Here is an 18,244-nt window from a genome sequence, read left to right as displayed (position 1 = left end):
AATTGAGGCAATCGGTTTCCTCAAATGAAATGAGTTGGCTTAACTTGTTGGGTTTTACAGTGGGTCAGTCTAGCCCCATTGTAAACATAATTCTGTGTTATCATGTTTAATGTTTCATGATCCATGTAGAAAGCAGTGCTAACCCACTTCTAATATCATTTTAGTTGTAGTTAGAAGTGTCAAATGTTCCTAAACAGGGTTAGAGTGACGATAACCCAGGGTTAAGCACAGTGTGAAAAGCCTTAATGTTTATAAAGTGCTAAAGAAAGGCCTTTTTGTCAATCTTACTTTCTGAGTTTTTTTCCATTTTAACAGTCAGATCAAAGAGTGAACAGTCAGACTTCTTCTCAACAGGTCTGGCGTAGTACAGCATCAGAACCTGAAAAAAGCAGCACGTCTCAGATTAGATACACTGTTAACCCTTGCTGTAAAAAAAGGCCAAATTCTGACAATATCATACCATTTTCCATTACAACAGTTACATACTTTAGAAAACAAAAATAGCCTACAGGAATATACTGTGAATTAACAGCGCTCAAAATCGACACTCAGAGGCTGTTTTCCCAATCACACCCTATACCCTCATTCACTATTCCCTACATTAGTTCACTAATATAGTCCACTTGACAGAGTGAATGAAATGAAGTGCGTGAATTGAGACACTGATGAACACCTGATAAGCAGAATCACTGAAGGACAGAGAAACAAGAACAGAAAAAAAGAGAAACACAAAAACTACAACTGACTTCCAGCAACACTGAGTGTGAAACCAGTTTACAAACCAGTTTATGATTTCTTTCATACATGTACAAAAGTTCTTGTTGAGAATTAGCAGATATTTAGTTGTTGATATTTTGTTGAAAATAATAAATTTCGTTGATCTCCATGATGGAGATCAGTGTTTGCTTTAGTTGGGCTCTTGACCCTTGACTTTATAATATACATTTTTCTCTGGCTGCTTTAACTGTGAGTTTATAAAACACATTTGATATGGCAATGAAAAGTCAAGAGGAAGATGATCAGGTGTTTTAGGCTGGTGAGATGATGACATAATCATCCTGGACATGTCTGATTCTCTGATCACATGCAGTATATAAGTTTTGAATATATGAGTATTTAATATTTATCAAACATCTGTGAATTTGCAACATGAAATACAACAATTAGTGATGGGTCGTTTGCGAATGAGCCGGATCTAAGAGCCGGCTCTTGTAGGTGAACGTCGGGAGCTGGCTTGCATATATCTGAAGAGCCGACTCTATTTTTAAAAATATAGCCTATAGAAATTAAATCATTATGTAGGCTTATAATGAAATAATGAATGAGTTTAATTGTATTTAAAATAATTGACTAATTCAAAGATTATATATTAGGCCTAAAGGCGCACACACATTTGTTTCGACTGTCTGATCAGCCTCTGTTCCTGTCAATCATACACGCGATGTCAACCAATTAAACTGCATGAGGGAGGGCCGAGCCAACTCACACACACACACACACACACTAGAGATGCGGATAAACCGCGGATCGGGCGGATGACGTGATGAAAAATAATATTTTAATTAAATTTGGGTGGGTGGCGGATGAACCAGTTAAATGAAAAAAGTTTGCCACTAAGCAAACCTGCAAGCTATGAGCCCAGCTGTCAGTACTATTGGAGGAGGCCTAAACGTCTCGTAGATGAGACTGCCTGGGTTATTTTGTTTCGATATTAGTTATATTTTAAAACAGACCATCGTAGACTACCACTCGTGGAATAGGCATTTAAAAGAGAGACAGATTATGGTCTGATATGACTCAGAAATGTCATCAGGCAATTGCAGCGCACGATGTTTAAAAGAACGCAATAACATCCACATAAAAAAAATTAATAATAATAAAGTAAGAAAAATGAACTTTGCCCATTAATTAGATGTGCAAGGCAAGCAGACAAGTTATGGGTTGTTATGGACAATTAAAAATGTGAATATTCACGTTGCACAGTTGTGCGGTGGACTTTCAGCGAGTTAAAACATATATTTTTTAAAGAGCCGTTTGTGAGTCAAAAGAGCCGGCTCTTTTCAGTGAACTGAGTCAAACGAGCCGGCTCACGAAAAAGAGCCGGAATGCCCATCACTAACAACAATATTTCTGTAGCCACTTATTCTGAAGTATATTGAAATATATAGTGCATTAATACCTTTTGAACTCCTGCTTAACTCAGACACACACAGACATCAACAATCAGCACATGAATCTCAACAATGGTGACAATCAAAAGTTTCATGTTGCAATGTATGCTGGATTTCAGGCAGAGGTGGGAAATCCAGGGGCCAAAGAGTAAAAGTCCTGCCATATGTTTATTCCACCCATAAACTCAGTCAGCTGATTTCACTAATTAGTTCTCTCTCCTGCTGAATTAGCAAATCCAGGTGATTGGAACAAAATACTGAGGAGGACTTTTACTTTCTGAACCTGGACTTTACACCTCTGCATAGCAATGCCACATGTCAGCCAAGAGCAAAGAAATAAACCAGAACTGGACCTTATCTGAGCCACACAATCTGTGTATATTAAATATGGAGTAATCTCAGCCTTAAAGGCACAATATGTATTTTTTTTGCTTTAAAAATATAAAAAATCACTATATCTATGTTATATATTTTTTAAAGTTGTGTATTTACATTATCCCGACAGTTCCAATTAACTTCTAAATCCAGAGAAATTAATATTTAAATTCGAAGACACGGACCGTGTCTTTATTTCCGTTTTGTCGCCGTCAATGCCGTCATATCCGTGTTGTCTCTGGTTTCCGCTCGTGCTGCCATGGCAACCAGAGCTATGACCCAGAGCCCTCTGATAGTAACCAAACTGACGCGGACAACTGTGTAGTTCGCAATGTCTATCTGCACGCTGTTGTTGTTTCGTTCAAACATTATGGACCATGGCAAGCAGACTTTGGATAAAAAAGGACAACTAAACCGAGAATCAATATCAGCGCGGTGTTTTCGAGATGCCGAGAGCTCCCATAGACAGTATATAAACGAGAGCTCCACGTCCGAGACTTCGACAACTCCTACATGTACTTTATTAAACAGGTGAGCACATTTACATAAAACTAATCAATATTATATAGTTCAACAATGATAAAATGTTAGAATATGATCTGTATGTTATTCTAATGTTGATCTAGCTTACTGCTAGTCTCATACAGACAAACTAACGTTAACACATACATTTCAACACATTCAAATGCAGTTTAGAGTGATAGTGTAATGTTAGACCAAGTGAAACAGCGCTGCGTTACCTCACAAGTTTAATTTGTCTAGTAAACTGACCTGTGAGTAGTAATTCTGCGTGTAGTTCGGTAGAATGAAATATCCATATTCCTTTTATATCCGCGGGACTCGCATCGCGTGTGGAGCTGACAGCTGTCTCTTATCAATCCCGAACTGCTTCATTTCACAGTCATGATAAAAGCATCGATATATTCAGTCATCCATAAACATTATTAGATCGGCCGGCTTGACGTTGACGACAACATCCATAATTCTTAGCATGTGTTGCGTCATCAAACTACGCCTTTGTTATTGTAAATAGGTTAGCGACCCCTAGTGGCGAAAAATTCAATATTGTGCCTTTTATAAGCCTGTTAACAAGCAGAATCACTGAAGAAAAGAAGAGAACAGAAAAAGAGACGAGCAGAAACACAAGAACTACAACTGACTTCAGACACAGTCTAAGATGAAATCAACTGAAGAGAAAAGAAGACATTAAATCTGTGAAGATCTCAGCAGAGGTGGATTAAACAACTCCACAAACAGCATTACCAGCTTCACTTATTACTAACTACTGTTAAAAAAATCGTCTTTGTAACTCACTGCTGTAGTTTCACAGTGGTGATAATGTAACACTTTTAATACAGGATTAAACTGTGAATGAGAGTAGTGATTGAACAGGCTATATGATGATTTTCTTTTCCTTCAGTGATTCTGCTTGTTAACAGCAGGTGTTCATCACTAATGCTCAACAGTCACTGACATATTCCCTTAATTATCTCACTGCAACACTGTCTCAATGTTACTTTTACTCTTTGTAGTGTGGATTTTTAGTTGGTTAATTTAGGGCAGTCGGTTTCTGCAAGTGAAATGAGTTAACTCAAGTTTTCATTTAGTGCATTTTTATAGTAACATACTGTAGATTACAGTAAAGAACTGTAAAATGAACAGTAAATTATTATACAGTAAAAAAAACCTGGTAAGGTCTAACAGTGTGTTCAAAAGCTTTAATCTTGCTGTTGACCGTATAAACGCTCATGAACACTCACTGAGAGAGTGGCTGTTCCAGTTCCTCTAGCCGTCACATTGAAGTCCTTGTTGATCTCCACCTGTTGAGTGAACACACGTACTCGAGTCAGCAGGATCATCAAATCCATGATGTAGCTGAGATACCTGAAGACTTTATTGACCAAACACAACACATTTGATGTAGACAATTAAATATGATGGATGACAAATAACAAAACTCCCAAAATTCCTCACTTACTATGATACAAAATCATTCAATTGATATGAGCAGCACACATTTTGAAGCAGGTTGATGAGTTTAATCCTCACCTTGTCTGACCGTGTAAAATGCACATTGTCTCTTTTAATGGTCCATTTGACAGGTTTGCTTCTTCCTGCCACTGACAGCTCCACGTCCAGATTGAGGTTTTGTTGGTCCTTCACCTGCGTGCGATACTCTGCCACGGCCTGGAACACCATGATGGTCGCCTGGAAAGTGCAGAACAGCATTCAAAGACAAGATCTGCATCAGTTTATCACAGTCAGATGATGAGATGTTAGTGTACCTGTGTGGTGCCAGATCCACCATAATGAGACTGTTGTGAACGCAGCCAGTGCACTGCCTCTCCTGCTTTATCAAAGTCTTTGGCCTTCACAAGTGCCAGCACAGCATAGGCCGTCGCCTCTAGAGAGTGATGATGCTGTCCAGCGACAGTCCAGGACGTACCGGCTGATTCAAACACAAAGCAGGAATAATAACAGGACTGTGTTCCTTTACTGATATTGACACCAACATGCAGCAATCATTACACTACACAATTGTAATCATTTTTCCATTATTTACACTGGGTTTGGATTAGAATTATTCCATGCTGTATAAAGCAAAACACTTTTTGATGACTTGTTACTGACCTTCTCCTTGGGTGGAATGCCTCATCAAGATCTCTTTATTGAGTTTGTCAGCATTGGCCATGGCGTAGGACGTCATCGCAACAGCGTAAGGATTGGTCAGTTGTGGAAGTCGACCTTCTAAGAATGCAACAGCCCTCCTGATACTTTCATGCAGACTCTATAAAAGTGTGTGTAAGAGGTTAAAAGTTCTCAGATCTGCATCCTACAACATACTGTATAATTCACCAACTCTTCAAGGTTAATTTATGTTGTTACCTGTATGATTTCACCCATCACAATTCTTTAGATTAACTTTGTCATAAGGGTCCATAAATAATACACACTGTTAGACCTTACCAGTTTTTTTTACAGCAAAATAATGGCAACACTGTTGCCAGTAATTTACTGTTAATTGTACAGTTCTTTACTGTAATCTACAGTATGTTACTGTAAAAAATGTACTAAATTGAAACTCAAGTTTACCAATTTCACTTGCAGAAACCAACTGCCTTAAATTGACCAACTGTCATTTAAATGTATTAACTAACATTTATAATGCGAGCAGAGTTTTACTGTGAACTTCTTTCATTTGAAACCACTAAAAAACTACTGAACATAAAAAGATTTCCACTGGACCAGCAACTACACAGTCATCGTCTGTTAAATAAAGCAACATGCAGCATATCATCAATGTTTGTAGATCTTCTCCTGGACTGAAGCACAGGCTCTACTCTTCTGCACAATGGTGACCCAAAAAACTGAATCTTACAGTAAACTACACTGTAAAAAAGAATACATTGATTTTATTAATATCTAATTAATAAAAATGAGGCAACAGATTACAAGCAATATTATTAATTAAATTTAACAAATTAGAATTGAGTAATAATTAATCAAATGAATTCTTTAAAAGTTAATCATTTAAAATGAGTAAAATTTACTAAATATATTTTATTGCCAACATTGAAGACACCTGGTGTTAACAAGCAGAATCACTGAAGGAGAAAACCATAATTAAAGTCACCATTGTGGAGATCAGTGTGTGTTTTAGTTGGGCTCTTGACCCTTAAATCATTTACTTTAAGTTTTGTTTGGCTGCTGTACATGAGTTATAACAGCCAGATGAACAAAGAGAAAAGATGATCTGATGGTGTTGGTTGTGATTTAATCATTATTTCACAATCATTAGACCTGAATCACTGAACCTCATATAGAGTCCAATTTATGAGTTAAGTTAACTTTATTAATTACAGCAGTATAATATTTTTAGCCTTTTCAATGAAATCCAAATGATCAAATCAATAATAAAAAATAAATAAATATATGTTTTTTTTTTTAGGCACAAACACACATCAAGATTTTGCGTATGAATCTCAGCAATGGTGACGAACAGATCACCTCTGAACATAAGCTCATTATTTATTCATGCAGCAATGCATGATGGGAGCCATGAATGAGTTTTGATTGGTGGAACCCAGAATGCACTGCAACATGCTTTATAAATGTCACCATTGTTGAGATTCACAGGCTGATTATTGATGTCTGTGTGTCTCCTTTTTATGTAAGAGAAACTTTTTAGAAATTATTTGCCTTACATTGTAAAAGTTAAAAAATATTATGCCGTACAAGGCCAGTGCTGCTATAATTAATAAAGTTAATTTAACTGAATTGGACTCTATATGAGTTCAGTGATTCAGGACAAATGATTGTGAAATAATGATTATGTTAAATCACAACCAACATCATCAGATCATCTTTTCTCTTTGTTCAACTGGCTGTTATAACTCAGGTACAGCAGCCAAACAAAACTTAAAGTTAATAATTTAAGGTTCAAGAGCCCAACTAAAACACACACTGATCTCCACAATGGTGACTTTAATTATGGTTTTCTCCTTCAGTGATTCTGCTTGTTAACACCAGGTGTCTTCAATGTTGGCAATAAAATATATTTTGTACATTTTACTCATTTTAAATGGTTACCTTTAAAGGAATTCATTTGATTAATTATTACTCAATTCTAATTTGTTAAATTTAATTAATAATATTGCTTGTAATCTGTTGCCTCATTTTTATTAATTAGATATTAATAAAATCAATGTATTCTTTTTTACAGTGTACTGGCAACAGTGTTACAGTATGTACCTGTTTTATAACTTACAGTTTATTACTGTATTTTACAGTTGTTACTTTATTATTACAGTTTATTTTTTACAGTTTTACAGTTTATTACAGTTTACAGTTTTACATTTTGTGGGTGTGTCTTTTTATCTTATACTGTTAACCCTTTCAACCCCACAGGAAAATCCATACTACAAAGAGTAAAAGTAACATTGAGACAGTGTTGCAGTGAGATAATTAAGGGAATATGTAAGTGATTGTTGAGCATTAGTGATGAACACCTGCTGTTAACAAGCAGAATCACTGAAGGAAAGAGGAACACACGAACAGAAAATAGGAGAAACACAAGAACTACAACTGACTTCCAGCCATTACACATTATTACACTTATTATTAACCAGTATGACTTTATTTCTGTCATACATCTACAGAAGTTGTTATTAAGATGTTTAATTGAAAATGTTTGCTTTGAAATTACCATTATAGAGATCAGTGTTTGCTTTAGTTGGGATGCTGACCCTTTAATTTTTTATTTTTTTTTAATATAAATTTTTCTCTTGCTTCATCTTTGTTTTTGCAAGCCACACCTGTGCACACACACGCGGTTTGTGAATGCAGTTTGTTAAATTGAGTATGATGACATAATCATATTCAGAGGTTAATTCTGTATCAAAACTGTTATATTACCACTACTGTGAAACTACAGCGATGATTTACAATGACAATTTTTTTTAACACATCTAGCAAAACCAAAGAATGACCAAAAACCAAAGAAAAAACCTATATGAATTCAATATCCTTTATAATAAGTGTTTACAGAAACACTGCTGGATTTAATGTTGTAAGTTAACAGGTATATGATAAATATTAAATACCCATAAATTCAAAGCTTCAATGTGATCAGAAAATCAGACATGTCCAGGATGATTATAACATCATCTCAGCAGGCAAAAATACCTGATCATCTTTTTCTTGCCATAACAAATGTGTTTCATAAACTCACAGTTAAAGCAGTCAGAGAGAAACTAATTTTATAAAGTCAAGGGTCAAGAGCCCAACTAAAGCAAATACTGATCTCCATCATGGTGACAACAAACTTTATTATATTCAATAAAATATCAATAACTAAATATCTGTTAATTCTCAACAAGAACTTTTGTACATGTCGTAAACTGGTTTGTAAACTGGTTTCACACACAGTTTGTCTGGAAGTCAGCTGTAGTTCTTGATTTTCTCTTTTTTCTGTTCTTGTTTCTCTGTCCTTCAGTGATTCTGCTTATCAGGTGTTCATCAGTGTCTCAATTCACTCTCTTCTTTTCATTCACTCTGTCAAGGGGACTATATTAGTGAACTAATGTAGGGAATAGTGAATGAGGGTATAGGGTGTGATTGGGAAAACAGCCTCTGAGTGTCGATTTTGAGCACTGTTAATTTACAGTATATTCCTGTAGGCTATTTTTGTTTTCTACGGTATATTACTGTGTTAATGGAAAATGGTATAATATTGTCCGAATTTGGCCTTTTTTTACAGCAAGGGTTAACAGTGCAGTCAAATGGCAGAAAAAAAAGGTTTTAGACAGTAATGAATTAATATAGAAACATTTTGCTTGCCTTGAATCATTTAACCCCTTTGGTATCTACTATTTGTGACGAAAGTAAAATTAGCAACCAAAAATTTGTTCTGTCCAGCACTTTTTTACTAAACCACCTTTGAAAGAGGCCCTGTGTTTGGTTTATGCTTGGAAAGATGCTTCAAAGTGTTGCCTTGTCCAATAATAATTATAAAAGTCACTTTATTATGGAGTCACTTTATGGACTTAATTCTATGGACTTAATGGAATTAATTCTATAAAATCAGTCCAGTTATGAGTCAAGCTGTTGCAGGTTGCGATGTTTTGGTCTTATTTCCAAAATATAGCATTTGCTTAAAGGAGAACTCGGCAACTCTAGCGAACTCTAGTCACTTCTTCGCTGATTTTCCCTTTTGTTGTCGCATGTTTTCAACCACGAGCTCCCCCTACAGCTGTGGGGGGTCGTATATTTCACAACACAGTCGTAAAAAACTCACTTGCGGCGGCCTCCTCCCCCTCTCTACCGCTGCTCATGTGCGTTTGTTTTGATCGGAGCAGTGAACAGTGGCGGCTCTTCAGGAGAGGCAAGAGAGCCACAGCCTACCCAAAATGTTGAGGTGGAGAAGGACGATTAAATATTAATAAAATTCTGTTATTCGTTTCTTTTCATATCTCAGAATGTGAATGTCTTGTTTGTAAATTCACCATAGTAACACCATAAAACATCACTGAAGTCTGAACTACCACACCGCTGCTCTTCCCTGAATGTCCAAATCAGAAAACTGTGCAATTATGCGAGTCTGAGGGGATAGAGATGCGGAGGCATATCCATAGCTGGAGACTTTTCCTTCTGTTACTAAAAGAAAATAGCCAATCACAATCAAGTATTTCACTTTCAGCAGTAAGTGCTGAGAAAAACTACATGGCAGAGGAGGGCAGCCTCTCATGGTGTATCAACCAATCACTGCAGAGACAAATTATGTGATAATATTTTAAACTGCTCCCACTGCTAATCTAACTTAGCAATTAACTACCTTAATTATGGAGAGATGAAATATTAAATATTTGATCGCCAACAAATTTAACAAGATTTCATTCTAGCAGAAGCTGCAAATTATAAACGAAGGAAGACCCCACGCCTAAGTTAACTACAGGCAGTCAGCTTTAATAAAAGGCCTAACACGGACATAAAAAAAAGAACAGAAGGATGGATTTTTTTCTTCAGGTGATAAGCAAGGTGAGTGAAATTATATTTATATTTCCTTGCTGCAAGTTTCATTTTTGTTTTTTACATTTTATGTCTAAAAGTGACTCAAAAAGACATTTTAAAGCAGTTAATAATATTTCAAAAATGTTTTGGGAGAGGATCCCAAGATCGCTATTATTACTGTGCTTCCTCTATTTTAGAAATCCCAGAGCGGCCACTGGAGGTGAAACAAATTCACTTACACGAACTGATCCAGCACAGATCTCTCTGCTCTCCTGCATGGCAATCACAACAAAGGCCGTCAGAGAGACATCGGCATCTCTGCCTCGTACATCACCCTGGAATAAAGCACACATAAACAGACTATATCACAAAACAATCATATAATGTGTGCGTTTTAATCATTCAATAACAATTTGACTGACGATTGAGCATTATTGAAGGTTTTTTTTTTTTTTTTTTTTTTTTATGTGAACAAGCAGAATCACTGAAGGAGAAAATCACTATTTTTAAATCACCATTATGATAATCAGTGTTTGCTTTAGTTGGGCTCTTGACCCTTAAAGGTGCTGTATGTAACTTTTTCACTCCTAAAGCATAAAAATACCATAATATGTTTTTTTTTTTTTTTCAAGTATATTTGTATAGCGCTTTTCACAATACAGATTGTATCAAAGCAGCTTCACAGTATTAAATTAAAATAATACAACAAGGTTTGTTTCTAGTGGAATTTATTGATAAAATCAAATTAGATATCCCCAGAATATCCCCAACTGAGCAAGCCAAAGGCAACAGTGGCAAGGAACCGAAAAACTCCATCAAGTGACCTAATAGTGTCCTAAAACTCCATCAGGTGACCCAATGGAGAAAAAAAAACCTTGGGAGAACCCAGGCTCAGTCGGGGGCCAGTTCTCCTCTGGCGTTTATTAACTAGAGGCCGGATTGTAATTTGGACTGTAAGATTAAAAATATTATATGAATGCCTGGCTGAAGAGATGCGACTTTAATCTAGTTTTAAACTGGGAGAGCGAGTCTGAGCAACGAACAGTATCAGGAAGGCTATTCCAGAGTTTTGGAGCTAAATGTGAAAATGCTCTCCCTCCTTTGGTGGTTCTGGATATCCTAGGTATGACCAAAAGCCTTGAATTTAGTGATCTTAAAGAGCGCGATGGATTATAGGGCGATAGAAGATCCGTTAAATAGACTGGAGCTAAGCCGTTTAGGGCTTTATAAGTCAGTAGCAATACCTTGTAATTAATACGGAACTTTATAGGTAACCAATGCAGTGATGATAAAATCGGTGTTATATGATCATATTTTCTTGATCTAGTAAGAACTCTAGCGGCGGCATTTTGGACTAACTGTAGCTTGTTAATTGAGGATGCAGGACAACCGGCTAATAAAGCATTACAGTAATCTAGTCTCGAGGTCATGAATGCATGAACTAACTTTTCTGCATCAGAAACTGATAGCATATTACGTAGCTTAGCAATGTTTCTAAGGTGGAAAAAGGCGGTTTTTGTAACATATGAAATATGATTTTTGAAAGACAGGTTGCAATCGAGTATAACACCCAGGTCTTTTACTGTAGAGGATAAAGTAACAGGACATCCTACTATATTAAAGTTGTATTGCGAGAGGTTTTGTGGGCGGTTTTTTGAACCGATAAGTAGTACCTCTGTTTTGTCTGGATTTAATAAAAGAAAATTACGCGTCATCCAATCTTTTATATCTTTAACACACTCTGTCAATTTGGATAATTTATCGTTTTCATCTGGCCGTGATGAAATATATATTTGAGTGTCATCAGCATAACAATGGAAACTAATTCCATGTTTCCTTATAATATTTCCAAGTGGCATCATATATACTGAGAATAATAGAGGGCCTAACACAGATCCCTGCGGCACTCCATAGTTTACTGGAGTTATGATCGATTTTTCTCCATTTAAATAGACAAAATGGTAGCGGTCAGATAAGTATGATCTAAACCAGCTTAATGCTTGACCTTGAACACCAGTATAATTTTGTAGTCGATCTAAGAGTATTGTGTGATCTATAGTATCGAACGCAGCACTAAGATCAAGTAAAACTAGTATTGAGATACAGCCTTGGTCAGAAGCTAAAAGTAAATCATTTGTGATTTTAACGAGCGCAGTTTCAGTGCTATGGTGCGGCCTGAAACCAGACTGAAACTTCTCATAGATATCATTTTCTTGCAAGAAAGAACACAATTGAGCGGACACCACTTTTTCTAATATTTTAGACATAAATGGTAGATTTGAAATGGGTCTATAATTTGCTAAGTTATTATGATCTAATTGTGGTTTCTTAATGAGAGGTTTTATAACTGCCAGTTTAAATGTTCTTGGAACATGACCTAAAGATAAAGACGAGTTAATAATATTAAGGAGAGGCTCTTCCACTACAGGTAACACTTCTTTCAGTAGTTTAGTTGGTATCGGATCTAATAAACATGTTGTTGTTTTAGAGGAAGTGATAAGTTTATTTAACTCTATTTGTTCTATAGTTGTAAAGCACTGTAATTGTTCTTGCGGGGTGATAATTAAGGCTGAATTATAAGGCGCAACTGAAGATTGAACGTTTACAATTGTGGTTCTGATGTTTTCTATTTTCTCAGTGAAGAACTTCATAAAATCATTACTACTAAACTGTAATGGGATATTTTGTTCGGGTGATGTCTGTTTATTTGTTAGTCTAGCCACGGTGTTAAATAAAAACCTTGGATTATTTTGGTTATTTTCTATTAGTTTGCGGAGGTGCTCAGCCCTGGCTGCTTTTAGGGCCTTTTTATAACGTGACATACTGTCTTTCCACGCGATTCTAAAGACCTCTAAATTAGTTTGTTTCCATTTACGCTCTAAAATACGGGTTTCTCTCTTTTTTTGCATATATTGAGGAAACATGCTAAGTTCACATACTCGTTTCTCTGAAAAACACTTTTACAGCCAGTTATTTTACTTTGAAATGTGCGTTTCCAGGCTGGAATGTTTGTTTTTGTTATGGTCTGTGATACTGCACGTTGCCAATTTTCTCTGATCTCTGATATTTTGAATTGGACTGCAGTACCTATTTTGACCACTAGTTGTCATTTTTACAGGCTGTGATCTGATGGTGTTGGTTATGTTTTAACAATTAATATATATATATATATATATATATATATATATATATATATATATATATATATTAGTGGTGTCAACAATAATCGATTCGGCGATGCATCGCAATGCGGGGCATGCACGATTCAGCATCGATGCGGCAAAGTGCCATTATCGATTATGTCACTGTTTTAGGGGTGTAACGGTACGCGTATTCGTACTAAACCGTTCGGTACAAGGCACGCATTTTCAAACCAAACGGTTATTTCAAATGTAAGTTGTTACAAAATGTAAATCGCGCTCATAATGTAGACGCTGGCGCGACCACAACATCAAATGGCAAACGCAATGTAAGCGGAACGAAACTGAGCTACTCGTGACGGACTGTTTATCAGTTTGGACCAACGCAGCGCGAGCCGATCTTATACTACACAACGCTAAGAGATCCAATAAAGAAAGCATTTGAACTCGCCACTAAAGTAATAACATCGCTGCGAGATCTAGTGAGAAACATTCACATTTCTCCGTTATTAACGGATCAAACAGCGCTGACGTGGAAACCAGGAAGAAACATTGTGACATGAATGAACTATCCAGTGTCCACAGATCTGCAATATTCACCATGGATTTACTGTAGTAACACTAACTGCAACTTTGGAAGTTTGGCAGGAATAGTAGGCTATAATGCTTTCAAGTAACATTATGTCGGATTTATTTCGACATTATGAATAACATTGCTGCCCTCAAATGTTAATCTGAACTAAAATAAACATTTGTTTATAAGCACAAAATATTACATTTAATTTTTTCCAAGGAGCTGTTTTGTTTTATATGCTCCTAAGAAGAGTCAATTATAGCTCCATCATTGCTCAAAGAAAAAAAAAAGTCATACTTTATGATGTTAGTTCTAATAAAAAAATAATAATAATAATAAAAAAAAAAGGAAATTTCTCTGGCATTTCTTTCTTTTTGCTGTATCGAAAACATACCGAACCGTGACACAAGTGTATCGTATTGAACCGAACCATGAATTTTGTGAACCGTTACACCCAACACTGTTTATTTTCTGGCCTTGAGTTGGACAATAAAGTTTAAATTTAATTTCAAATGGTTCTCAAGCAGAGAGAAGAGAAACATTTCTCATTCAAAGCACTGAAAGCAGTGATTTATGCTTTCTTTTTCAGGTTTGAAAATGTCATATCCAATACCCTGTACCATTCAATTTTATTTTATTTAATGACATTTATGTCAAAGATACAGGAGAGTGATAATACACACATAGCAGCCAATAAAATCTGTTGTTCAATATCTGACTGCTTGTATTGCCTCATGACTGATGAAAATTTTGCCTTGTTGTGTGCAGTAGAATTTTGATGCATTGCAATGCATCGTAGAATCGAATTGAATCGAATCGTTACCTGGTGAATCGTAATCGAATCGAATCGTGAGGGCAGTGCCAATGCACACCCCTAATATATATATATATATACAGTGGTTAAATTGGGCCGGGGCTCTCCGGGGCTCAGCCCCGGCACATAAGCCTGCTCGTTTGCAGTCAGTTGCCTACTGGAAATTATGTCACATAAAATTTGATGAAAGTGACGCTTTTGAAAACATATTTCTGATTATAAATGAACGATTTTGAAATGGCATGTCTATTTTGTCTCGGCGGAGCTGAGATGAGAACAATCGGAACACGGCCGTACTCTTGTTCAGCTGCTTAATCTCGTTGTCAGTCGACCATGATCGTGCACCGCTCGCGCATGCCATGCGCATCTACAGATAAACTACTACTCAGAACTCCAACATGGATAAATGTACGCAGAAATAATGAATGTTCCTGGGAGATCCGTGGTTGCGCGGGATGTGGAAGCGCGCAAGTTCCAGAACCTTCTACTGTATTAAAAAAAAAAAAAAAAAAAAAAAACCGAGCTGCTGACCGCCGCTGCAGCAACAGATCAGTTTTGTCAAGTTCAGCACAACGTTGGTTGTACAAAAAGTGCCCTGGCCTTGAATGACAAGGTAAGGAAAAATGTTTGGCACATTGTGGGTCACTATCATAACAAGGTAATACAGTGTGTAATCAAGCGTTTTATATTTAATATGAGGGAAATAGGCTACACATGCCGTGGACGTGACACAAAAAATCTTTAACTTTTAGGTGGCAAAATATGTTTTTGTAATTCTGTGAATTACACTGCAAACCAAAGTAATACTACCCACCGGATGAAGAAGGGTTGGCTCTTCACAGACCATAACATATTCATTTTATTTTATTTTTCATGTTCGCATTTATGAGGAAAAAACAATGTTACGGACGGGACCGCTCTGAAAGCGGCACTGACTGTTTAAAACTTTCACTGAGACCTCAAACAGAAAGCACAAAGCCTTTCTTTAAAATGAATTTCGTTTTGTATTAATTGTAGCCTATCTTAATTTTATGTTTCATCAAACAATTGTCTGTAATAAACAAGAAGTAAAAATAGTAGATATAGACAATAGATAATCACGACACGGACGCGCCGGCGAGTGAACTGGACTCTCGTCTCATAAATGAACCGAAACTCAGCGTATAAGGGAGCTATACTTGCCTGACAGACCTGATAAATATATCTATAGAAAGCTTGGAAGGTCTTCTTTTAAACAGAACAATTCAAAACGAAAGAAAACAGACCGCTGCTTGAGTAGCCTAATCCGTATGAAATGTGCATTTCTCTCTGGCGAGTTTACTACTGCGAAGATTGCATCGTCAACTTCATCTATGCAGGGCACTGACACAGAAAACTCTTGTTTATTAATAAACAATTAAAATGTCTCCTTGCTATATTTTACATATTAATCATTACTTTTACCGGTTCTTTGTGACAGCTTTTAGGTGCTTTATTGGCAGCGCCGCCCTCACATGTTACATGAACGCGTCACCACCGCATCAGCACCGAAAACAGGAAAAAAATTTCAATCCCTGTTTTGGCAGGGGAAAAACTGATCAGAAAATGTAACGAAACGTTGTAGAAATGTAGTGGAGTAGAAAGTATAATAATTGCTGCAAAATGTAACGAAGTAAAGTCAAAAGTATGCACTATTGATTCTACTTAAGTAAAGTAGGCCTACAGAAACTTAGTATTTGTATTTCGTTACTTCCACCACTGCTGATTAACAGTAATGTAAATGCTAAATGTCCTAATACCTGTTGATACTACAACAATGCAAATATGCTCTTAACCTTGCAGTTTTTCACATGTCATGTAAGACTCAATTTCTCCATTTCTTTGCACAAAACTCTCCAGAAAATGCCATTTAATAGTTTATTTTTCAAAAAAAATTCCCGGGGGGGCATACCCCCGGACCCCCCTAGGGAGAGCCCCCCCACATAATAAATCCCAATTTAACCCCTGCATATATATATACTGTATATACACTCACCTAAAGGATTATTAGGAACACCATACTAATACTGTGTTTGACCCTCTTTCGGCTTCAGAACTGCCTTAATTCTACGTGGCATTGATTCAACAAGGTGCTGAAAGCATTCTTTAGAAATGTTGGCCCATATTGATAGGATAGCATCTTGCAGTTGATGGAGATTTGTGGGATGCACATCCAGGGCACGAAGCTCCCGTTCCACCACATCCCAAAGATGCTCTATTGGGTTGAGATCTGGTGACTGTGGGGGCCATTTTAGTACAGTGAACTCATTGTCATGTTCAAGAAACCAATTTGAAATGATTCGAGCTTTGTGACATGGTGCATTATCCTGCTGGAAGTAGCCATCAGAGGATGGGTACATGGTGGTCATAAAGAGATGGACATGGTCAGAAACAATGCTCAGGTAGGCCGTGGCATTTAAAGTGTAAGTTGCAGGTTAACCACCACAGCCAATAAATGTGTAAATTAAAGTGCTCTATATGTATATATTTAATTATTTCGGTCTTAAAATGCGTTAAAATAACATTTGTTGGGGTTTCTTCAAAGGTAGCGTGTTTTTTCAGTTACTGGGTGATGACGTCATAAGAGGAACTCGCAACCCATACTCTGCTAGATTCTTACTATAGAGGGTTTTCACGACGCGTCATCAATCCGGAAGTCGGCCATTTTGGAGGTACTGAATGTAAACAGTGCCATTGAACTGAACGGACTCGCAAATTTGGCTGATTATTGCTTCTGAAAAATGGTCAAGTTTTGGTCTGTACTCATCAGTCGCACCGAGAAAAAACATTTCTAGTTCTATAGACTGCCGAAAGTTAAAGAGAAGAGTGCAAAAAACTGACGAAAGATGCCGTTTGTGGTTGAGAGAGGCACAGCATCAGCCACATGTGTAAATGAAGCGTTAACTATGGCTAAAATTTTGACGTAAAATAGTTAACTATGGGTACATACACACTGTCAATCCGATTATCTTTGTATCCGATTGGAATATGATCTAAAATGATGTCCACACTGTATTGCAACTGTTCAGGTCCGATTTGTGTGTCCACGCAGCTCTTTGACAACACGGCAATGATGTTGCGTTGATGGAGAGGTTTGCATTTGCAATATAAATGTTTTCTTATTTAAATTTTACAATATGGAAATGTATAGCCGCCGCGCTGGACTACTGCGTCTCGAGCTGCAGAACTGTAGGAGGCTGGTAGGTTACTGTATGCACAACTCTTTTTCATCCGCGCCGGTTTCAAAATACTTTTCAAAAATAATAATTTTCTGCTCGTCCGGCACTTTGCATCAACACAACCTTGTTTCGGCAGCGACTTTCAGCATGTTCCCTATAACAACGTCTGATGTTTATATTTTACGTGGCGTGAGAAAGTCACATAAACCATGCGAAAGAGCGTTCAGACTGGTGGATTTCCTGATACAGTATGTGATTTGAATGGGATATTAAACCACATATGGATGTAGCTTGAAACGGATTTCATGTGCTTTTTTTTGGACTGACAATCTGAACGTAGCCAATGTCGGGATACGAAAAAGAAGTAAGGACTAGAGAAGCTAGCTCGTTCAGATCTTTACCACATATTACCTTAAGTTTGTCAAAATTTTGAGCTCTTTCCTGCTTACCAAGTCCTTCTCTAT

The 18,244-nt window shown here is 36.8% G+C and overlaps 1 protein-coding gene across 3 annotated transcripts in view; it reads right to left on the bottom strand.

The window, feature by feature from the left end:
* LOC311283377 (complement C3-like) overlaps nucleotides 1–18,244 on the bottom strand; it is a 345,048-nt gene that overhangs the window by 147,593 nt on the left and 179,211 nt on the right. For 2 of the 3 annotated variants that reach the window (XM_084397733.1, XM_084397734.1), the window contains exons 26-31: nucleotides 10,295–10,390; nucleotides 5,178–5,334; nucleotides 4,832–4,995; nucleotides 4,596–4,754; nucleotides 4,307–4,366; nucleotides 289–379 (exon numbers count right to left, since the gene is read on the bottom strand). In XM_084397733.1, coding sequence (XP_084253859.1) covers nucleotides 289–379; nucleotides 4,307–4,366; nucleotides 4,596–4,754; nucleotides 4,832–4,995; nucleotides 5,178–5,334; nucleotides 10,295–10,390 — 727 coding nt within the window. The remainder of the gene's footprint in view (nucleotides 1–288; nucleotides 380–4,306; nucleotides 4,367–4,595; nucleotides 4,755–4,831; nucleotides 4,996–5,177; nucleotides 5,335–10,294; nucleotides 10,391–18,244) is intronic. The other variant, XM_084397732.1, reaches the window with a different exon arrangement.

The sequence above is a fragment of the Rutilus rutilus genome (genome assembly GCF_951802725.1).
Source record: "Rutilus rutilus genome assembly, chromosome: 2".
Taxonomy (NCBI): domain Eukaryota; kingdom Metazoa; phylum Chordata; class Actinopteri; order Cypriniformes; family Leuciscidae; genus Rutilus; species Rutilus rutilus.
Note: the sequence above shows the minus strand (reverse complement) of the source record. Positions and strands in the feature narration are given on the sequence as shown.